The sequence below is a fragment of the Lycorma delicatula genome, chromosome 1 (genome assembly GCF_047948215.1).
Source record: "Lycorma delicatula isolate Av1 chromosome 1, ASM4794821v1, whole genome shotgun sequence".
Taxonomy (NCBI): Eukaryota; Metazoa; Arthropoda; class Insecta; order Hemiptera; family Fulgoridae; genus Lycorma; species Lycorma delicatula.
This window is the reverse complement of record NC_134455.1, coordinates 102,195,998-102,221,454: the sequence shown is the minus strand read 5'-3', so window position 1 is coordinate 102,221,454 and position 25,457 is coordinate 102,195,998. Positions and strand designations below refer to the sequence as shown.

The following is a 25,457-nucleotide window of genomic DNA, read 5'->3' as shown; positions in this document are numbered from 1 at the left end:
CTGACTTGAACAAGCGTAAGATAAAATGTCGCAGTCTGTACGTATAGATCGTAAATGCATATTTCGTAAATGAAGAAATGGAATTTCTCTTGAGTTGAGATTATTTGGTTGTTATTTAACCTTTTTGAATTATAGTATTTTAAAAAATGAAAATGCTCGTAATAACCAATTTTATGATTATGACACTTCGGTAAAAGCAAGTTAATTTATCATTAATGAGGTAGAAAACCAAATAAATCCCGGAAATTTCATTTTTACAATCAAGTTCTCGTTACCATCGAGCTCGTTATTCGCGGGTTCCACTGTATTTATATTAAAATAATATTTTTTTTCTTACATATTTGCCAATCTGATTATTCATAGTTTTAAGCATTGATTTTGTTATATTTTGATTAGTTTTAGATTATACCGAAAGTCGTGAGAGATTTGTAAAAAAAAAGGGAAGTTAAAAGTTATTAACTAGGTCCAAAAAGAATTAAAATTGATACTCACCTTAATAAAACGTAATTTTAATCACATCCTGTTTTTAAATTTATGGAAAAATGTTATGCAATCAAGACTACAGTAAAAGAAACTGAGTTTATTTATATATATATATATATATATATATATATATATATATATATATATTTTACATTCCATTTATCAAAAACCTATTAAAATTTATCTCTTATAATATACGTATCACAGTTATTTATATAACTTTTTTAACCCGTTTAATATCAAAAGAATAAGCAAAAACAGGTCGATCGCTTCAATATCATATGAAAATATTCGAAAGCAGTACATACAAAAATTATAATTCATTATTATTAAATATACCCAATTTTCATAATTTCGTTCAAGATGCTGGACATTAACAATAGAATAATATCAAATATACATATATTTTTTTTAATATAAAACTACGAAGATGAACCTGTACAAAAAATGAAGATGAGGAATTAAAAAGTAAAATTTCCGGTTGAGCCATCCATCGTAAGTGGAATGGAAAGTTTAAAAAAACAAATACATGTATAATGTTTAAAAAACATAATGTTAAAAAATGGAAAAATTGAGAGAAATTCAGCGGGTCAAATTATGCCAGGTCATATATTATGCCAGATCAAAATTTGTTCTCTTGATCTACCTCCCCTCTTCCACTAGAGAAACAAATCATGTTAATTAATCAAGAAACTTTGATTTAATCCCTTTGACGCAGTGGTTAAAATTAATTATTCATTGGTGATGTATTTATAATCCTGTTGATGTTATGTCAAATTGTTTTACGGTTTACACCCTTGTACCACGCACACCCACTTTTGGAAAATTGAAAAAGTAAAAATATATCGTTACTTTTTTACATTTCATTAAAAATATCACCATAGAAGATTGAACTTATTACAGTTTTATTTTATTAAAAGCATAGATATTTACCTTAATTACTGTCATCAGTGCTCGAGTTTCCGTCAACCGTAGAATTGCAATTATCTTCGTAATTAGTTAATTATAAATAATAATCATTCTCACTTCTATTGACACCGTTTGAAATACAACACTTGCTGAACGATTTTTTAATCAAATCATCCGGTATTTCTGACCAAACCAAAATAATCCACTCACAAACCTGTTTCAAAAGCGGTTTCTTAATTTTATCAAATAATGTAGTTTCGTGTGTCGTTTTGGCCATCCAGTTTGCGTAGTGCATACGGAGTTTGGTTTTAAATGGTCGGTTTACACAGATATCTAGAAATTGAAAATTTCGTCTCTCCACCAGAAATAACTTTTTTCTTTTTTTTTAACCTGCGGGACACCACCGTTAGTTATTGCTTCAGAGGATGATATGAATGATTTATAGCGTGTGTGGAAATGCCATGCCTGACCGGGATTCGAACACCGGATCTCCGGATAAAAGGCCGAGACGCTACCACTCGCTCCTCGGAGGCCGACACCAGAAATAACCTGATCGTATTTTCCAGCAATAAGTTTTTGCTTTACGTCATCAGTCGTATGACCCCTAAAACTCCCTCACAATGAAAGGTCTTCATAATAAAGCGACCGGTCGACGCTACCACATGGATTTAATCTATTCCAGTACTAAATCATTCTTCATCCATCTCTTTTTCTTATGTTCGTACGACAATGTCGAGTGGACATTTTTCACCTTTCGGTAGATGTTTACTTTCAAAACTGATATACAGGAGGGTAAGTTTTCCCATCCAAAACTATTGTCATCATCACCTAGCGACGTTATTTTTCATAATCGACAGTTCGTATCTGACAATCTTTGCATCTACACTTTCCATTATTGTTGATGATAGCATTTCGAAAGTCACCGCTATCTTGTCCGCATTTTCGATTTGATCCGAGGAATATTGTTCCTTTTTCGTAAATTTATGAAATATCATTGAAACTTTGACCGTTTATATTTGTATGCTTCTGTTAACCGCTGTGTTGTTGTGTGTCGTCTTTCTTCGAATAGAAAATACTATGTCGGAAAAGAAATCGGCGTATCGATTAAAGCTAGCAATTCAATTCATCGGCGGTTTCGGGGGTTTTCAGCTGATACATTTATGTATAAATCGCTTATCCAAATTGGCGTACATTCTATATATGAACTGCAAGTTTTTCTTTTATTTTCTGATATTTCTCGTGTTTCGCCGAAATGTCCTTTCTCCTATTGGCTTCAAGAAATTCATTTTCTTTCTTTTGACACCCATGAATGTAGGACTCAACTATATTTAATTTTCTACCTGTAATATGACTTCCATGCACCTTTGCGTAAGCAATAATACGTAAATTTTCTGCAATAGTGAATGAACGAGCCACTTTTTTCAAACCATTTGATATGAAACAAACGATATTAGACTTATGATATTCGAAAATCTGCATGTCTGTGGTGATGGAGTTACCAGCAAGAATAAAATTTCGAAGTCAGAAAATCAAAATCGGTACATCAGATACTGAAATTAGAACACAGAATGTAGAAAAATTGAACTAAAGTTGAGTTGCTAAAAGTAAGTAATAGTAATTATGGAATTATTACGAAGAAATATAATATACTCGTAGTATTAGTGGGTACAAGTCATCGTCTAACTATCGTGATCGCTCGTTTACTTGAAAATTCCTACAATGTTGTATATATTTTTTCCATTCTTTCATGCTCGCCTCTGTACATTCTTTTCGTAATTTTCCCCGTATACAGTTGTCTTCTCCTTAAGTGTTACCTCAATATTAGCCCACCGGGCTGGTTAAGTGGTTAACTTGTCATCCCAAATCAGCTAAGTTCAATCTAATTTGAAATTCAAATCCTAGTAAACGCAAGAATCCAAATCCTAGTAAAGGCAGTTACTTTTATACGAATTTGAATACTAAACCGTGGATACTGGTGTTCTATGGTGTTTGAGTTTCAATTAACCACTTATCTCAGGAATGGTCGACCTGGGACTGTACAACACTTCGTTTACATTCATATATATCATCCTCATTCCTCCTCTGAAGTAATACTTTTCGGTGGTTCCGGAGGCTAAACAGAAAAAGAAAGATATCTTAATATCACTATAAAAAAAGAAAGGAAGAATCAATTTAGATTTTCAAATGAAAAGTGTTCACATGATAGTAGCGTAGTCTTTTGCCTTATTTTTTACGTTTATAATGTCGGTGATATGTAATTTATTTGTAGCAGTTTATTGAATGCTCGTTTCGTTTATTATGCACTTTTATGCAGTAGACGTTTTTTATGTCGTCCAACGAAGTTATATCTTATGGTTTGTACGGCCAGTGGATGGATTTGTGGCTTTCGTTTTCCTCTGGGATTATTTTTTTGGCTTTGTTTGCACTCCAATCACTAAATTTATTATTGCTATCAAAGCAATGGTGTTGTACCGAATAACTGGTTCTGTAGTGGCATATTTGAGGTGGCAGTAAGTTAAGCGCGGGGTCTTCGTGCATCCGCGAGTTGTAAGAACAGAGTAGTTCCAGAGGGCTACGTGGTAGTGTTGACAGGTGTCCGATGCCTTCGTTGAAGGCTAAAGACAGGGCGGAATTTACTGATGGGAATGTCTTCCGAGGCATTCGTATCAGTGGCATCTCACCGAGGCCGGCTTATGACTGTGGAATGTGATCATTTCGAGGGTTAGATGTCTTCCGATTAAGCCAATAATGGCTCGGAACGGAGGGAGTGGTGTGGCAACCGGACATGTTATAAGGCGGGTGTTCTCCCTCGGGTTCAATTGAGATGAATTTAATCCGCCACTGAATCATTTTGAGCAGTTCTCTTTCTATGTCCTTTATACCTTATATATTCTAACCTAGATTCTTTGCAACTTCTCTTGAGGAAATTCATTGCAACATGATCGAATCTTTCCTTATTCTAGTTAACTCTTATGCTTCCAATGTATACGTTAAGATACTACTGTAGATTGATATTATTATTCATTTTATTATACCATAATAGAGAATTTAAACTTCCTGTTACCATTCTAGCTTGAAATATTCTACTCCTTAATTTCCTTACTTCATAGTCGTTATCCCCAAATATTTAACCAATTAATTAATTAATTAATTTATAAATTAATTTTCCTTTAATAACACAAATCATCTACATTAAATAAATATCTCCCAGAATATTTCTGGATATCAATCCAGAAAGTAATTAATATTTTTTATCAAAATTTATTTTCAACTCACATTTACTGTAAGTTCTTTCTTCTAACTCTATATTGGATGTCAAAGTTATCAGTTGCTATGACAACCTGACCGTTAGCAAGTAAGGTATGAAAACGTTTACCGTCTATCTCAATAATCCCATTTCTTTACATCTAATTTTTCACCATGGCAGAACTTCATTTCGATGTACTTTAAAATCGCTGAGAGACACGCAGACACTTACCCCTCTAATCGTCTCAAATCGAGTGTTGTTTTTTTTTACTTTAACTACATTATATCTATCCAGATACAGTTTCCGAATTGCTCTTACATATTTTTTTTTTAATTCGTCTTTACAGAACATTGAAATGCCTGTAATCGAAATGGAACTTTATCGTAAGCCTTTTCTAGATCGATGCTAACCTTTCGGTCACTCTCTTTTCTATAAGCTGTCGTAATTAGAATACATTAGCCATACAGGAACTACTGGAGTGAAACCGCTTTCCTCTTCCCCAATTTCAATCTCTTCAGTTCCATCTAAATTAAACGATCATACAGTCTTCCAATAGCCTGACCACCTATCGGGTTAATGGCACGATAATTTGGACATTTATCTTTTGCCGCTATATTTTTTTAACTTTTATATACTATACTATGATTGCCGTATTGTATTACACGATTAAGGATTAGTATGAGCCCACCGGGTTGGTCTAGTGGTGAACGCGTCTTCGCAAATCAGCTGATTTCGAAGTCGAGAGTTCCAACGTTCAAATCCTAATAAAGGCAGTTAGTTTATACGGATTTGAATACCAGATCATGGATACCGGAGTTCTTTGGTGGTTGGGTATCTCAGACATGGTGAACCTGAGACTGTACAAGACTACACTTCACTTACACGCATTCATATCATTACATATCATCCTCATTCATCCTCTGAAGTAATACCTGACGATGATTCCCGGAAGCTGAACAGAGTAAAGAAAAGGATTAGTATGCAGCGATTTGTTACAGATATCCGGAATAGTAAAATAAAAATAAAAATAGGTTAATAATAATACAGAGAAACTTTACGGTTTCAAAAGTTTGTTAATTGGATTTCGACAACGGCTTGTCTCAGACGATGAAAGATCTTAGTCCAAAAAGCCTCTAAGATGGCTATGAAGGTGACCGGCGGGAGATATACTGATATCATGTCATACTGGCCTACTAAAGGTAACGCTTATGTTAAAGAAGTTACAGTTTATACATGCTGAGTGGTAAAAGAGTAAGACACACACTAAAAGTACATAGTTTTATTGTGTCGAATTTTGAAGGGACAGTTTTGTTGTGTCTGGAACGATCCTTGACAAATTTAAACATTAGGATGAATTTTCTAATGTCATACGAATTTTTACTACGGAATTAATTTTATTTAAGCGTCTACACTATAACACAAAGTTGTTTATTTTTGTTAAATAGAAAAATATAATAAATAAAAATTTGCATTGCATGTAGATTTTTTAGTATCTAAAGATTTTTTTTAATATTTCAAATTTTAATTCTTTATGTTTTTATTTTTTTTTTTGTAAAAGATATTAATAATAACATTACTTATAATTGCTGCAGACATTAAATTTGTTTCTTGTTAACCAACTACTTGATAGAATTTAAGATTTTTATGAAAAAAGCGTTTTGTTAAATTTTTATATAGTAATTTTTTATGTTCAATTAAATGATCTTCCATAAATATCTTTCTGGTTCCAGATTACCCGGTTTCATTTTGTTTTCAGTTGATTTGGAATTTTCTTTTAATCAGTTATATTGAAAACTTAATTTATTTTCATTATATAAAATAAATCTAAGTAAAGATTTTCTTATTACATAATCTCATATTCAAGATTACGTCTTAAGTTATTTTTATTGATTAGTTTGTTTTAATGATAGTGATGTGTAATATTCCTACTGGTGACCGTTATTCATCAGTTATAAAGATGAGATTAAAGAGATACTTCTAATTTTATCTATATTGTGATAAAAACTTTTTTTAAAGAGATATATATTTTTTGCAGAAATAAATAATCGCAAGTAGATAGATTTCTTTTGCTAACTATTAATCTATCAGTTAAATCTCTATAAACCTTTCCATTATCGAGGTTAGGTCTAAAGCAATAGTAATATTCAGTATTTTTTTTTTTTCACTGTTTAAGACATCGTAATCATTGATTTTAAACAAAATATATTATAAAAAATAATTAAAGGAAATTATTTATTCCTATAAATTACAGTAATTGTTTTTACATATCTTATCTAATTTAATTTGTTAAAGTTGTGATTTAGATAAAATCTCTTATCTACAATTAAAATGATCATCTTTTCATAAATGTTTAAAAGAAATTAAATTTAGAGTGTTATTTTATTACAGTTTAAAAATTATATCGGTAAATAAACACAGTATGACACAAACTCTATCTAGTTTACCTTGGAATATATTTGTGATTACTTGTACATCCGAATAAAGTTGGTTAGATAAAATACAAGCATAAAAAAGTTATTCGAATTATTAGAGTTAATCATACTACCTGTTCACGGTCTTTGGTAACACTTTTACTGTCACCTGAATAAAATGAATAAGTCATTCACTTCCAAGTGAAGGTGTTTTTATGTGGTTAGCGTTGACCGTTAATACGCTTTCTTTGCTTCTAATATTCTTCTATATTTAATTTTAATTTATTTGGAGGGTTTTTTTTGATAGATTAATCTTGTAGGAATTTAACCATTTCATACTAAAGTAAATGCGCATTGCTTTTATTAATTAATGAAAATGTATAATTTTGAATTATTATATGATTCTAAGGTGATTAAAATTTTACTATTTACTACTTCGTAATGTTAAAGTTTTATTGATTTTATAATCCTGTTATCTCCAGTTATAACTTTCATCTAATTCTCAGTTTCATTATACGACATTGGGGTGATAATTCAACAATTCTGTATCATCATCACACGGTTACTGTTCTGTCAGGTCTGTTTCACCATCACCGCCTCCGTTCTCTCCTAACTTTTGAGTTACTCATAGCTTCTAATCAGAATTTCGTAAGTTTTTCATAGTTCAGTCCATTGTGGTATTTTGTTGCTCTTGCTATTCAAGCAATAAAAAGATATTTGATTTTTGCCAAAAAAAAGCCACTCTGACGATCATTCGAACCCGGAAATTTCTATGTGGAAAAAGGATGCTGTCATTCCGACACAATAATCGGCGAAGTAATAACACTTCATGTAAAATGGCAATTATTTTGAAGCATTATTATAAAGATTGCTTTCATTATTACTGTCACCTGGAGACAGTTCTTTAGATTACAGTTCATTATAAGGCAATGAATCTTTCTTTTTCCTGTTTAGCCTCCAGTAATTACCGTTGAGATGATATTTCAGAGGATGACATGTATGAGTGGAAATGAAGTGTAGTCTTGCACAGTCTCAGGTCGACCAGTCCTGAGATGTGTGATTAATTGGAACCCAACTACCAAAGAACACCGGTATCCACGATCTAGTATTCAAATCCGTGTAAAAATAACTGAAGGACAATGAATCTAAGGTTTATATATGTTTCGGTAAACTTGATCAATCCGGTTATTATGCATAATTACCGGTTAGTATGTATAATTGCCTCTAATATTGGAGAATTTAATAAATATGTAGCAATTTATTAAATATATAGGTCGTTTTACATATACACCATATTAAAAAATTTTATTTATTAAAATAATAACTCGATTACAAGCAGTTTGTACTGAATTTATTATTTAAATAATTAAAAAATTACTGTTAAATAATAGAAGTTAGTGAGCGAAGCAAGCGCAGCTATGTTAGGTTAGATTATGTTGATTCCTAACCAAGCATAACCTACGCTTGCTCCGCTCGCTAACCTTATCTAATTAATGATAAATTTACAAATTAAACATGTTTATTGCTATATATATTTATAAAATTCTCCAAAATTGGAGGCGATTATACATATTAACCGGTAATTATGCATAATTACCAGATTAATCAAGTTTACCGTAACGTCATACATACATGCATGCTACTCGAACTTGTGTTTCTATTTGTTACTACCAGACACACCTATCTGGTTTTCGATTTAACATTACAAAAATATTTGACACTTACTCACTACACTTCTAAACAAGAAAGAAAGTCGACGGAAACTTCTAACCCGCATTTATGTATTTAAAAAATAAATGTATATATTTTTAAAGATGTATGATAAAATGGTGAAAAGATGGTTTCAAACTCATTTTTTTAAACGGTTACTGAGAAACACAGCTTTATTTAAATAAAATTTTTCCTGTAATAAATTGGTACAAAATCTATATTTTTTTATAAAAATATTAGACTATTTTTTTTCTAGACCTTAATACCCACAAAAAATACAGGTTATTATCAAACTGTTGAATATTAATAAAATAAAATGTGTATATATATATATATATATATATATATATATATATATATATATATATACAGATTTTCCCATGAAGAAACGGAGAAACTTTCAGGACATATTCTACTAGTGAAAATTGAATATAATGAAAAACGTTTATACAAACATTTTCTGGAAATGCTTTCTTTTCGAGATACGGCTAGCGAAAGGTTTCGCCCAGATTTCAGCTATTCTAACAAAAAGACTCTACTGTAATTTTTTGGACCCAAATTAAGGAGTAAAGTTGGTGGTTTCATGTAATTTGAGTTGGAAAATAGTATAAAATAGATTCCAGAACTATAACTGCAGTAGTTTTTAAGATGTCCAGCGTAAAACACAAAATTCGGTGTCGAAAAGCCAGTTTTTTTTTTTAGATTTGTAGTACAGTAGCTTTGTTAAATGGCTAACAAATGCGGAAGATTTTGTAGAAAAGCTTGTAGAGAATGGAACTCTGAGAAACTTAATATAAATACAGTCAATAACAAGTTAATAAAAACTTTTAAAAATCGGGTTTTTATTGAAGCAAAACAAATGAAAAATAGACAGAAAATCGTAATATTCTGTATCTAATGTATATAATATAGCAATGTATATAATATAGCTATAGATAATAATGTTTCTAATATAGCAAAACAAAAAAATAAAATACGTTATATGATAACAAAATAACAAACCTTAGTTACAGCAATTTTTCGGAATTCCTCTCTTTCACAATGTACACAGCAATCTGCTCGACGTAAAATATTTTCAGTGGCTTTCTGTATCATCTCAGGATCATTTCGTGTAAAATCAACAGCATTTCGTATTTTAATGAGTAATCCTTTTTTACTATTAACTTTTGATCGGTATACTATCGTTTTCATCTGGCCTCAAATGATTTCTATCTATTAAAGTGATTTCTAGCTATTTTTCAAAGAAAAATGTGGCGTTGTATCATCGTACTGGAAAATTATTTGCAATCTAATTAGTAAAGGTACATCCTCCAAAAGAGCCGGAAAATTATTTTTCAAGAAATGAACGTATGCACCCTAAACAAGTCATCCCTAAATTTTTTTCAGAAATAATCCCATACCAAATATTAATATGAAATTATGTTGCAAACTAGTTTCTCCAGTAACATTGAATTATCTTTGGTTCATTAATGACTATTTTTAGAATTGACGTTTCTTGTGAAAATGGCTTCATCAGTAAATAAAATTGAATTTACCTTATCAGTGTTGTCTAGAAGCCAGTGACAGAAGTTTAAACGCTGGGGATAATCGTTAGCCGCAAATTTTGAACCTTCTGCAGGCAGAAGGGATAAAAAATTTCATTCTGTAGGATGAGCCATACTTTGTTTTTTGACAAACCAGTGCGAGATGAAGTTCGCCTTGTTCTAGTGCCTGGACTACGCTGAATACGTTGAATCACACAATGATCATTAACACTATAATTTACTTGGCGTTAAACAGAAAACAAAGATGTTGGAAATTACCCTTTCCGTTTGTAAATGCTGATACACCTAAGAAAAGGTTTTCGTATTTGGAATCTGTCTTACAGGAAATCTCTCCTGCTATTTATGTTGAGCAGATTCAGAATTTCAATTACAAAATCCATAAACAAAAACTATATTCTTCATTAGAAAATTGAAACGGCATTTTTATACTACGATATGACAACACTACACTTCCTTTATCTGTATGATAATTTATGACAATTTTTTTTAACCCCCCACTCCCCCGGGCCGGACATACAGTTAAGTAAAACTCAGCCCAGCGGAGTGTCCTTTACTCTAAGGGGCCTTTCCACCTACCGCCAGTAAAACCGGCATGGTAGGTCCGCCCCTGGTTGGATCTTTTAATTCTTTATTGCCCACTCTAATGGGGGTACTCCAATACTGGATTCCCCCCACACCGTTATCGGGTCTTTTTTGTATCCTCTAACCTAGTCTCCCTTGGAGTCCCCAATCTATCATCGGAACCGGCACACCTCGGCATGCCGGCTCAACCCATCCCAACCCTACACTAAAACCCTCGTCTTATACCTTCCATATCTTTGCGTCGAAACACCTCCCTCGAGTATTCCTCCACTTTCCTCCAGTTACTCTGCGACGTCAGCATATAAGGAACTATATCCTCCGGCTCCAGATTCGTAATACCAGCCCGATTACGTTGTTTAATCCATTCCTCACACGTTAAGAGGGTGTGCTCAACCGAGTCCCGTTCAGCACAATACACACAGTCAGGCGACTCTCTCCTCCATAACTGATTCAAACGAAATATACAATTTACATTGTTGACCAGCTGTCAGTATTGGCAACCTATACATTAAATTTTTTTTAAATATTCCTAAAGTAACATACATTTCAATTTGTTTTTTTACGTAATTTTCGTTTTACCTGTGTAAATTATTAAATAGATAGAGCTAAAATTGTTTTTATAAATTTTGTATTAAAAATAATTATTTTCAGTATTAGCGTTTTTGTTTTTAAAAAGAATGTTTGTTAGGTACAGAAAGAATAATACGATTTTCTGTCTATTTTTCAACTGTTTTGCTTCAGTAAAAAACCGTTGTTAAGAAGTTTTCATTTACTTTTTATTGGCTATATTTACATTAATTTTCTGAGAATTATATTATCTGCAAATTTTGTTACCAAATCTTCCGCATTTATTAGTCATTTAAAGTAAAATATTTATTTAGTCTAATATTTATTTAGTTTAGTATTTATTTAGTCATTTAATTTAATTTATTAGTCAGCTATTGTTCTACAAACCTAAAAAAACTTGTTTTTCGACACCGATTTTGTGTTTTACGTTGGATATCTTTAAAACTACTGGAGTTTCAGTTCTGGGACCTGTTTTATCGTACTTCCCAACTCAAATTACACAAAAAACCACTAACTTTACTTCTTAATTTGGGTCCAAAAAATTACAGTAGGGCTTCTTTTTATTAGAAGAGCTGAAATCCGGACGATATCTTTCGCTAGCCGTAACTCGAAAACAAAGCTTTTCCAAACCTATGTCTATATCATTTTTTCATCACTTTCACCAGTAGAACATGTGAAAGTTTCTCCGTTGCTTCGTGGGACATTCTGCATATTAAAAGTCAAACAACTGTACAAAAGAGTTAACCACTATCGTGCTAAAACTTGAGCAAACCCACGACGTGCAGGATAAAGAACCTTAGATTATAAAAATGAATAGATTATAAACTGAATTTTAAAAACTATTTTCATATATAATTGCTGAAAATAATGAACTAGATTTGGTTTAGTTTGTCTTTTTAAACTAAAATTAGCTTTTGGACTGTTCAATTTTAGCCGTTAGTGTAAATTATTTATTTTTGTCCATACTTTTGTTGTATACTGCAATTTTTTTTTTGTTTTGCATGAGTAGAATAGACTAATGCAGACTAATGCATACTTAAAACAACCTGATTTTTCCAAACATCCTTAATATTTACTTTGATGTAATGGTTTTTTTAACGTAGTTAGATTTATTGTGGCTTTATTGTAATTATTTCATAAACTCAGTTTTACTATTTCTCAATTACGTACGTATATTAAAATTCTGTAATGTAAATGCTCTTCCTTTTCTTTTTCTTTCGTATTTTATTACACATATTTTTTATTACAATTAAAATTATAATTTATTTGCTTATAATCTTGTTTTGAACTGTTTTTTTTTATTTATTATTATTCTGTACGTAAAATACGGAACAAAATAATTACATTTCTGTATATTACAGTTCAGTCTTTTTTAGAACTCTTATAACTTGTCAAAGTTTAGAAAACATAAATACATAAAACACATTATTTCTACATGATATTTCTAAAATAATCTCAGAAATGTTGATACTGCTATGTCAACTGAGCTTTCTAAACATTGACGAGTAATATTTTTAGCTTTTGGTTTTCTTTCCTTGCAGTAAAAATGATATCTGAAGTGAAAGGGTTATTAGGCGTATCAACCCGCATATCGAAACAAGTATTTCGCCATCTAATTGATTGACTTGAATGGTTAGTTCATTACTACAAAATTCAAAGGAAATTTTCAAATTATAAAGACCTTTTACTAAATTATCTTATTAAATTAATAAATCTTTTATTTGAATAAATTTATAAATATTAATTTTTTTTCAATTAATGTAATTTTATATTCCTCTGTAGTAGAGCTATACGTACTTTTGTACTTCCTTGTACGAAGTTAATATTATGATCGCGAAAAATTTCGGTTTTCCAGATTTCATCGGAAACATCCATTTTGACTAGTTTCGGCGTGACGTCTGTACGTACAGATGTCTATACGTACGTACGTATGTATGTATCTCGCATAACTCAAAAACGATTAGCCGCAGGATGTTGAAATTTTGGTTTAGGACTGTTGTAACATCTAGTTGTGCAACTCCCCTTTTGATTGCAATGGACTGAACCAAAAGTGTCCAAAAAAGCCCAAAATCCAAAGAAATTTGGATTTTGGACTTTTTCTTAACTGCAGTAATAAGCCCTCATTGAGATCTTTTCAACGATATATCATAAGTGGTACTTATTTTCATTGCCAAAGGAAATTTAATTAATGATATATTTGGAGTGGTACTTATTTCCATTGCCAAAGGAAATTTAATTAATGATATATTTGGATCTTACAAGGGAAGGCACATCGGTTGGAATCAGACTTCACCTCCTATTTTTAACTTTTTTTCTTAATTTATTTTTTATTTTAAATATATTGATTTATTAATAATTATTAACCTCTGATTTGTAAAAATCTTTTTACGGTAAATAATAATTCAATAATAACAATAAAAAAAATATGATGAAAAAATATCAGAAATTATTAGTGAAATAAAATTTTATGTTCTTTTTATTTAAAAAAAAATGTATATATGCAATTTAATAGGCGTATAAGGAAGTCATATATTGTCCACATCAGATTTTTTTTAATAATAAAAAGTTTTCCAAAATAACTCGTTTGTACAATAAAAGATTTCAGAGAATTTATATTACAGAATATACTTTAACTTTCATTCTGTAACACTGTGTTTGTAGAACTTCTTAACCGGGTTTTAAATCTTGTACAGGCTTGCAACATGGTGCTTTATCGAACATTATGGCGACCAGTTAACCGAAATTTGTTAACAATCTACGCCACCGTTCAACGCCCATACAAACAAAGTTACGCGCTACGATGTTACAGAACTCGGTTTGCAAGTTTGTCATTCCGTGTCGTTATTTCAGAGATGGATCAAAGGAATTTGTGATATATGTTGCTCAATCTGGTAGTGTCGTTAAAAAAACTACTAAATTTTTTTCATCTGTTTATTTATTTAGTAGCAGTAGAGATAATTAGTAACAAAATAAACATTTATTTACAGCCATTATTGAACAAATAAATTGTCTAATTTTTTTTCTTCTTTTTTGGGCCCGAAATCGAGAATTTTTTTTATCAATAACAATTATAATTAAAATTAGGATTGGCTCTCTTGCGGAGCCATAAGTAAGTTTCCTGACAAAAGCACGTGATAAGGGAGCACTTAAGGGACCCCCAAAATAAGTAATACACAATAAATAGTTGCAAGTAAGGTTCCTTTACTTAGGTTTTATTTGTTAATATCATTAATTTTGTTGAAGACATTAAACAATGAAATCTCTTAGGTTAATACAAAAGTTATAAGAGAATAAAATTAGACCACCTTCAAGTTTTACCATTTTTATTGAGTTATTAACCTTTTATATTAAATTCACGGCGTAATCAACGTCATAGATATAGTACGTCAAAAAAATTATTCGAGTCATGTTCCGGAAGTACTGTACACGCCGCTGTTCATTTCAATTAAATATTGTTTTACGGTATGCTCGAAAGAATTCGCCACTGTTTGCCGAACTATTTTCGAGCGTTGTAGCAAGTCCGTACTTGGTTTAGAGAAATAAATTTCTCTAAACTATTTAATTTTAGAGAAGAGAATTTTAGAGAAATTAATTTAGAGAAAAAATGTACCTATTAATAATTAAATATGAACAATTTTCGTAAATGATTGATAGCATGTAATTTTCAATTCATAAAAATCTGATGTGGGCACCACATAACTTCTTTGTACGCCTATTAAATTACATATACACATTTTTTTTGTACTTCATTTAAACTTATTTCATTTGAAAGTGAGATACGATCCTCCAATTCTTTAATAAAGTGGATAGTTACATTGTGTTGGACACCACATTGCATCACTTTTTTCTGGTGTCGGTATCAGCATTTTATATTAGTTATATATGAATTTTGTTTCATGTGATCAAGTAGTTTTGTGGTGTAACTGAGAAAGTGTCGGATCCGTAATCATGCACACATCGCTTCGTATCCGACTTCATATACATATATATTTTTAACTTTTTTTTTAATTAAAATATATTGATTTATTAATAATTATTAACCTCTGTAAAAAAATTTTGAATTAAAATAAAAAGAACATAAAATTTTATTTCACTAATAACTTCTGATTTTGTTTTCATATTTTTTTTTTTTTTTTTATTGAATTATTATTTATTGTAAAACGTTTTTTTACAATCTCAGGTTAATAATTATGAATAAATCAATATATTTAAATTTAAAAAAAAAAGTTGGAAATAAAGTCGGATTCGAACCGATGTGCCTTCCCCTTGTAAGATCCAAATATTTCATTAAATTAAAATTTTATTTGGCTATAACTCTGGAACCAATGGCAATAAGTACCACTTAAGACATATCGTTGAAAAGCTCTCAATGAGGGCTTATTACTGCAATTAAGAAAAACTCCAAAATCCAATGTTTTTGGATTTTGCGCTTTTTTGAACACTTGGACCAGTTGATTGCAATCAAAAGGGGAGGTGCACAACTAGATGTTACAACAGTCCCAAATCCAAAATTTCAACATTCTACGACTAATCGTTTTTGAGTTATGCGAGATACATACACACGTACGTACGTATAGACATCACGCCGAACTAGTCAAAATGAATTCAGGGATGGTCAAAATGGATATTTTCGTTGAAATCTGAAAACCAAAATTTTTCGCGATTACAATACTTACTTTACTTCTGCAAGGAAGTAAAAATGAACAAAAATATCTAATTTCCGTCAAAATTATTCTATTGACCCTGGATTTGAATAGGTTATTCCTTATATAATTTTCTATTTTGTAATTACTAATGAATTTTAGTAATTTTTGATAGAGGATTCTAACGCTCAAGTTAATTTTAATTTAGTTAATTTTAAACCAAGTTGTAATTTAATGGCAAACCTTTAGTTTTCTCCTAAAATTTTTGGTGTTTATGTTTAGCAGTAAAATGAAACCGAACATTTTAGTAGAAAATTGACTGAAGAAGAAAATGAGATTTCTCCGTTTTAAAGTCCAAATTTAAAACAAATTAAGTTACAAACTTATCACTAAAGATAATTTAAGTGTAACAGAAAAAACGGAGATACAAGCAAAAAGATTCAGCTATATATGTAAAAATTCTAAAAGGAAAACTCTTTACAAGCAGTGTTCCAAATTTATATGAAATTACAATGATGATTGGCGGGTATAAATTTAATTTTCATATTTAATTACACTCTGAATTATAGGTTACAATAACGTATTCATATATGTGGGTCAGTATCTAAATATAAAATTGAAGAATTTAATTTATAAAAAAATATTTTTAAAGTAATAAACAGGTATAATTATGTAATTGAGGACAATATTATTGGTAGAAGGATAAATATATTTTTTCTTTGTTTTATCTAATTTGGTCAAATGTAGTAGCAGTCTGAATGACATTTTTATTACCTATTATGGTATCTTATATTAGCTTAAACATATGTTAGCAGTACGAGATTTTTTTTCGGGTGATATACAGGTGTAAAAAAAATATCGGGGTTTTAAAGCTATTTAATATCTCTTAATTTTGACTCAAATATAATGAAAGAGTAACTCCCACAGTATTTGCAAGTGTTCAATGTGAGCACCTTTCATCACTCGGCACACATCCAATCAGTCGGAGAATTCGTCCTATTCCTTAATCAGCTGCTTCAGTCCTGTAGTTCGCATCGGGTAGACAGTAGGTAGAAGAAGCACCATACACAAGATCCTTTACAAAATCCTCCAAAAAATCAGATGGAATAACCTTGGAGACCACCGCGAACAAGGTCTGTCATCAACTGCATGCCGACCGATCAAACGTTTGGGAAAACGTCATTTGACCGATCCCGTACAGAGTTATGCCGCTAATATCACGCACTATCTTATTGCCAGATAAAATTCTCTGTCCATCTTACAGTTGAGGAAAGAGCCATGAACGCAGCATATCCAGATAAACAACTCCTGTTATCCTCGCTTCAGCAAAAAACTTACCGTCACGAAATTGCACAGAACACATTTAATTTTTGGGAGCTCTTTTCATATTGTAAGAGTTCATGAGGGTTTTCTGACTCTCTCACACACGGACATTATGTATGTTAATTTTTCCACTAAGATGAAATGTTGACTCAACACTAAACACCGAACGCACGTTGAACTGTAACTATAGATTCACATTTAGTAACTACAAAAGGGTTTCGGTTTCTGTTCTGTAATCACTATCTTTGTTGGGGTTGCTGTAAAGAAGAAAAATAAGGAATCAATCTATACAATGCGCGCAGTTAAAACTATCCTTTTCTTTCTTTGATTCTAGCATTAAATCAACAGTGTACATCTCATTCAAGAGATACTATAACAAATTAAAACCTCGATATATTTTTTGTATTCGTATTAAGATCATGTAAAAACAAATGATATCTTTCTTTTTTCTTTTTTTTTTTTTAATTCTCTTTGCATCATAATAATAGTGATTATTCTGGAGTAATTTCTTGTAAAGAATGTAGTAATTTAAATTAGCTTAAAAAAGGTTATAAATCATAAAACCGGTAAGGATTTATTCTCGGGTATATATGTAGTCTGTTTTGAAAAAGTAGTTTTCTTTATGCTTGCTAACCGACTTGTAATTCGTGATCAAGGGCAGCTTAAAAACTCGTATTTATTACTTCTTTTTTTTATTATTCATTATTACTATAATCTGATTGTATTTTTTTATATTAACAATTCTTTCAACAAATTAATGTTGTTGGTATTTAATAGTTCACTTTTAGTTTACTTTATTATTTTACAATTTCAACTTAATAGCTTCTGGTTCTTTTGCTTTTTTAAATATTCCAGTATTGTAAGTAGGTATAATGCTCATAATTTTAAAAATGTGATTTCAACATCTCATGAATTCCTTGTACGCCTATTAAGTTACATATACACATTTTTTGCTGCACTTCATTTAAATTTATTTCATTTCATTGAGATACGATCCTCCAATTCTTTAATAAAGAATTTTTTTTATTTTTTGTTCATATTTTCTTTTTTTTTTAATTGAATTATTATTTATTGTAAAACTTTTTTTACAATCTCAGATTAATAATTATTAATAAATCAATATATGTAATTAAAAAAAAAGGAAACGAAGTCTGATTCGAACAGATGTGCCTTCCCTTTGTAAGATCCAAATATTTCATTAATTAAAATTTCATTTGGCTATAACTCTGGTGTCAATGAAATTAAGTACAACTTATGATATACCGTTGAAAAGCTCTCAATGAGGGGTTAGTACTACAGTTAAGAAAAAGTCCAAAATCCAGTGTTTTTGGATTTTGGGCTTTTTTGAACGCTTGGTCCAGTCGATTGCAATCAAAAGGGAAGATGCACAACTAAATGTTACAGCAGTCCTAAATCCAAAATTACAACATTCTAAGGCTAATCGTTTTGAGTTATGCGAGATACGTACGTACGTACAGGCGTCACGCCAAAACTAGTCGGAATGGATTCAGGGATGGTTAAAATGGGTATTTCCGTTGAAATCTGAAAACTGACATTTTTCGCGATCACAATACTTTCTTTACTTCGTACAAGGAAGCAAAAATTAAATTTATATTATCTAAATACTTACTTTACACTTAGAGGAGATGCATAATTCTATTATTTTAAAATTTTAGAGCACATAATAAAATGTATTACCTGAAGAAGATAATGTAGTAATGATTAATTTTTAAAAAACTTATTCTTAATGATTTTAAAGAAGAAATGAGCTAGAATTACGTTGTTTTCCTTGCATTACGTGTATTGTACTCTACCTTGCCAAGAACGTTTTTATTTTTAACTTGCAAAATTTTATCCTTGATTAAAAAATTATGATCGAGATTTACTTTCCTTTTTCATGGCAGAAATTGTCTGGCAATTCGTCAGAAATTTAAACTGGAAAATGCTTACGTGTTTCTAATGACAATATGTATTATGGTTGTAGTGGGATTCGGGTGAATAGTTTAGAGGTCACGTGCATACTTCCATATGCCGGATAACTGTGTAAATTCCCTTGAGTTTTCTTTAGAGAAACCTAATCCTGTTCTCGAGTATTTCATTACTATCAGAAAAAAAACCGTTGTTTCAGCAGTCTAAGGCATTTGAATAAAATTGATAGATCAGTACTGCGCTGCTCATATCGTGGGTCAAATATCCGACCTTTAAAGGATTTTTAAACCCGGAAGAATCTTGAAATATAATTTTAGGTCGGTTTGTTTTTGTCGTTTTGCAGCACACCTAGATTCGTGGGACGACCTGTAAAGTAACTGCATCCTTATTTTTATATAGTCCGATGAAGGACGTTCCGTCTACGGATCTTTCCAGAGACTCGTTATTTCATAGCCAGTGGAAAAGATCGGTAAGGGTATATTTACTTCTCTGGTAAACCCGAGATCTTAATTCTTAATCGTAGACACGCACGTCCGACGAATTGGTTGCGTTTTTTTAAATGGCCAGGTTTTGCTGTTAATGATGTGTTTAACATCTGTTTTTTTTTTTTTTTTTTTTTTACTCTATTTGCTCCGGAATGAGCTGATGACATTTCTCACCGGAACATGTCGGTTAGATATATCAGTTTTGTGTTCGATGTAGGATGCGGTTGTCTTGCGATAATTTTTTAAGGAATATCACCACAACAATTAACCAGGAAAAATCGATTTTAATTTTACAATTGTTAAAATATTATAAACCGTCATATTTAGCACACAAGTTTAATAAATCAAACGATCAGATTGGAAGGTTTAATAAGTTTGTATTAGGTTTTCGCCTTTTATTTACATTATAGAAATTCATGTAATATTAATTTACATAATTGAAAAAATCTAATCCTATTAGAAAAACTAATTATTAGAAAACCTAATCTTTAACTTCTTTATTATTATTTAATTTTAAAATATTATTATACATTTTTTTAATTATCTCTATTTCTGATATTAAACTTTTTATTTATACACGTAGAAAGAGTTGTTATAAACGACTATTCCAATAAAATTGTAAATAGAAAACATTCCAAAACCGTTTGCGAAAAGAAAACATTTCAAAATAGCAAAGAAATTTACGAACTTACAGAAAAGATATCATCTTTAGTAATATATTGTAAAAAAAATACAAAATTGTAAAGTTAGCGTTCTTACAACGTAATAATTGCGGACTTGTAAGTTACTTGTTGTTTCGTACTTTGTTTATGGAAACTGCTAAAAATTTTGAAATCAGACACACAACTCTTGATAGATCAGAACCAGTTGTATTACTCTGATTTATCAGAGTAACAAGTGTAAGATTGAAAAGATAATTACAGCTGATTGTTTAGTGATTAGGGTACTTAGCTCGGACTGTGATAATATCAAAAGGTATGATCTTATTTTACAAAATTTTCGATAAAAAGAGTATTTTCTCTGTTCATTCGATGACGTCGAATAAATTTTGTCTATCACAACAATGCAAATTGATTAAAAAATAGTACTAAAGTTGTAATGAGATAAAAAGAGGCATTTCTTTACCAGTTTTATAACGTATAAAAAACTATAAAAATAAATATAATTGTAAAAAAGTTAATTTTTAATTAAAATTAAGATAATTATGCGTGATTAAACCAAAACATAAACAATTAAACATTACTTAGCCTATTTTTGTTGAATTTCAACAAAATTTGATTTTTTTTCATACAAAAATTGAATGAAATTGAGTAATATTGGAACGGTTAGTAAATGATAAGTGATTTTTGCATAGGCTGTTCCCGTACTATCCTTTGAGGAAAAGTGACAGGAGGAGGTACATGTGACTGCAAAGATCCTAGCAAAAACACGTGAATCGGGAAACAGATAAAAATATAGAAAGAATACCATATGAAAAATTTCATCTATTCATTAATACACGAGACAAAAGTAGTTGCATTGGTTAGTTGTGTATTTCTGTGTTATTAATCCATAATTATGTATTTATCGATGTGTGCTTATTCATAAATCGCTTCATAATAATGGGGTAAAAGCAAAGCTGATGTTTTTTTTTTGTTTTTTTTAATCCCCTATCAGTTTTTTTTTTATTTTGTTTTTTAAAGTTCCTATTATCATTTCTTTACATTTTTTCATTAAAAACTTTGAAGAAAATTTAAAAAACGAAATAACGAATTTTTAAAACATTTATAAAAACTGCTATTTCTGATTGAAATAGCTAATAATTGGAAAATTATTTCTTACTTCTTACTGATAAACCATATTAATTCTTAGGCAAGTAGTAGGGCATATTTTTAGTTTTTTGTTTTTTTTTGGGGGGGGGTACGTTGTACAACCGTAAACTGGTAAATAGGTTAAAACGTTGAAATTTCCTTCATGTTTTCATGGAAAAGTTTGGTAAGAAATGAAATTGCATGGGTTTTAACAGACATTTCATAGTGAAAAAACCAGCAATTGCGACTCCTCCGGAGTAGGGGTCGCATTGCTCCCTCCTGATAGTTAGTGCCCCGTTGTGGCGTATTCCTGCTAGCCTATGAAGCGTTAGCACCGAAAGGACTTCAGTGGACGGTCTGAAGGGGAATTACGTCGGGAGGACAGGTTTTATAAGCCTAGCCTTCCGCGGTCGGTCCATAAAATGGGTTCGATAACGCTGGTTTAACAACGGACTGGAATACAATTAAATCCGACCTTAAAATACTAAATAATAAACAAAACTTGAAAAATTAGACCCGCCATTTAAGGTAAAACTGTAAAAAAAAAAACACGCCCGATTAGAATCATCCAGCAGCAAGGGACTCTGTCCAGGTTCTGCGATTTGTAGGGAGAAATAAACTCCCGCCAACTTTGCATTCCATTCCATAGTGAAAAATAAGAATACTTTCAGTTTTTTCCCCTTTATTTTAATTTATTTATTTTTTGAATTTTAGCAAAGTTTTTTCTCACACAAAAATGAATGAAATTCAGTAATATTGGAACGGGTAGTAAATGATTAGTGATGTTTGCGAAACCGAAAAAATTAGATTCACCTGTGAAAATTGGGTTATAGGAATCATACATTAAAATACAATAATAGTTGTAGTCTTTTTAAATCACTGGTAAAAAGTATTACCGGCTTTTAATGTATGTTATAAAGTCTATTTTATAAAATAAAATCTAATTTGTACTGTTACGCTTTGTATAAAACTCTTAACGAAAATGTTTAATAAATTCGGAAACCAAGACAGACTGAAAACCATTAATTTTTTTTTTTTTAATTTTAAACTAGACTACCGTTTTTATTGCTAAACAGTCATCATTATTAATATATAGAGGGAAGTGTACAATATTATATTAAAAAAATTAAAATAAGAAAAAATCATTTTGAAGAATACCAACTACGACAGTAATACTGTAATAATCTATATATATAAAAATGAATGTTTGTCTGTCTGTATGTCTCTTACACCTTCGTAAACCGTTCATCCGATAGCGATGAAACTTTGGGGAATGGTTGGACGCATGCCAAGGAAGGTTTCTGAATTAGTTTGGACCCGCTAGGTGGCGCTGGCGTCGAGATATTTCGAAAAATTTTATTTATGGTCCGATTTGTCTCGTATTCAGAATACATGTTACTTACATGGAAAGAATTATCTTTGCAAAAACTGAACCCGCTAGATGGCGCTGGGGAGAGATATTTAGAAAAATTATATTTATGGACCGATTTGGTTCATATTCAGAATATGAATATTAGTTACGTGAAAAGAAATATTTCTGCAAAATCTATACCCGCTAGGTGGGGCCGGTGTTGATGTATTTACGAAACAAACAAATATAGAAACACACTCTTTTATTCCATATATATAAAAGGCATGTTCGTATGTGTGTCCACTAAAGACCAAAAAACTAATGGATCGATTTACGCGCGGGCAAAAGAGAAAATGGAAAACGGGGAAAAGGGGAAAAGGTGGAAAGAGAAAATGGGAAAACGGGAAAGAGTAAAAAAGAAACTGGGAAAGGGGTGAGGGAGAAGGGTGAAAGGGAAAATGGGGAAGGAGAATAAGTGAAAGGTAAAATTTGTGAAGTTCAGTTTTTTAATTATTTTATCAAATTTTCAATTGTGTTCATTTAAACTCTCTCTCTCCCACTCTTTCTCTCTCTCTCTCTCTCTATATATATATATAGAGAGAGAGAGAGAGAGAGATATTTAGAGATATTTTATATATATATATATATATATATATATATATATATATAGAGCAATAGCGAAGCATTGTCGGGTCTGCTAGTATTTAAATAAATATTATCTAAAACACTACTAAACGAATACTTTACCTGTATTTATAAAATAAAAATGACTTGACAAAGAATGAAGTATCGGATTTTATATAGTCACAGTCGAAAGCATAACATTAGTTTACAATTTTCCGCTAATTTATAAAATAAATACGATGATCGACAATCGATTTACATCTAATTATTAAATCTTTAAAAACTAATTATCATTTCTCTTTCATTATGTATAATATTTATCTTTTATTACAGTTATGGTCTTCTGGGTGCAAGTGGCTGTGGGAAAACGACATTGCTTAGTTGTATAGTCGGTCGTCGTCGATTGAACAGCGGTGAAATATGGGTGCTCGGAGGAAAACCTGGTTCCAAAGGAAGTGGTGTACCGGGACCAAGAATAGGATATATGCCACAAGTATGAAGTTACATAATAATAAATACATTCATTATTACTTAATATATCATATTTTAATTTCAATAGCAGATATTCTTATTTGAAATTTGTAACGTTCTAGTAAGTCTAAAAGAACTCGTTAATTGGTCTAGTGGTGAACTCGTCATCGCAAATCAGCTGATTTCGAAGTCGAGAGTTCTAAGGTTCAAATCCTAGTAAAGGCATTTACTTTTATTCGGATTTGAATACTAGATCGTGGGTACCGGTGTTCTTTGGTGGTTGGGTTTCAATTCACCACACATTTCAGGAATGGAAGACCTGAGACTGTAGAAGACTACACTCATACATATCATCCTCATTCATCCTCTAATACCTAAGGGTGGTTCCGGAGGCTAAACAGAGAAAAAGAGATTAAGTCTGAAATACTATTATAAACTTTGTATTTTTTATTTATTGTATATAATTCTTTACCCTTTTATTAATTGTTTTTTAATTATTAACCGTAATGTTTTGGTTTTATTGGTTTCTCTTTTCCAAAACAGAGCTCTTAGGAAAACTTTCCTAAACCTTTGAAAATTTTTAGTGATTACATTTACATGTTTTTTTGAGTCATTAGTGTTTTGACAGGTTAAATGCTATTTTCCATTCCTTTCTGTATTCTGATAATCTTTTAACCTCAATATAATTGTTACATTTTATAGTTTCGTTAATATAATTATTCTAATCTTTGTCTATGTTTTTCGTTTTCTCCTTTCACAATCTCTCTATCGTCAATTAGTTTAATTAAACCAAGTGTTTTGTATATGGCCTACCAACTTAATTAGTCTCCACAAGATTTTTTTGCAAGTTTCCCTTTTAATCTATTCTTCTTAATATGTCTTCATTTTTTACTTTATCACCCCATCTAATTTTAAACATCTTCCTGTAATACTTTTCCTAGGCCTCTACTCTATTCTTTCGGTTTATATTTTTTGTATTTCCACATTTCACTATCGTAAGGTTCTATATTACAAAAAGGCTGGCAGAGTATTGCATTGCTTTCCTGGTTATTAATAATTAAAATTAAAAGAGCAAAAAACAAAACAAAAAAAAACCAGAATATATATATTTTTAGGGATGGAGAATAAGTTTTAAAAAAGGTTTTCTAAAAATGTTCATACGTAGATTAAGCTTAACAAATTTGCTTGAGTAAATTTTCTCTTGATTTAATAAGAAAAAGAAAATTTAAAAACATATTTATGAATTTTAGGTCCGAGGTCTGTAATTTAAACAATTGTAGGCATTTCTTGATAGATTTATACATGAAGTTTAAACTTTCAAAAGATTTTTGAAAAATATTTAAACCGAAGGTAGGTACAGGAAAAGGACAAATAACGTATTCGTATAT

At 30.6% G+C, this 25,457-nt stretch overlaps 1 protein-coding gene across 4 annotated transcripts in view; it reads left to right on the top strand.

The window, feature by feature from the left end:
* osy (ABC transporter oskyddad) overlaps window positions 1-25,457 on the top strand; it is a 283,517-nt gene that overhangs the window by 171,874 nt on the left and 86,186 nt on the right. For all 4 annotated transcript variants that reach the window (XM_075358389.1, XM_075358396.1, XM_075358404.1 and 1 more), the window contains one exon: window positions 23,932-24,091. In XM_075358389.1, the coding sequence (XP_075214504.1) occupies window positions 23,932-24,091 (160 nt within the window). The remainder of the gene's footprint in view (window positions 1-23,931; window positions 24,092-25,457) is intronic.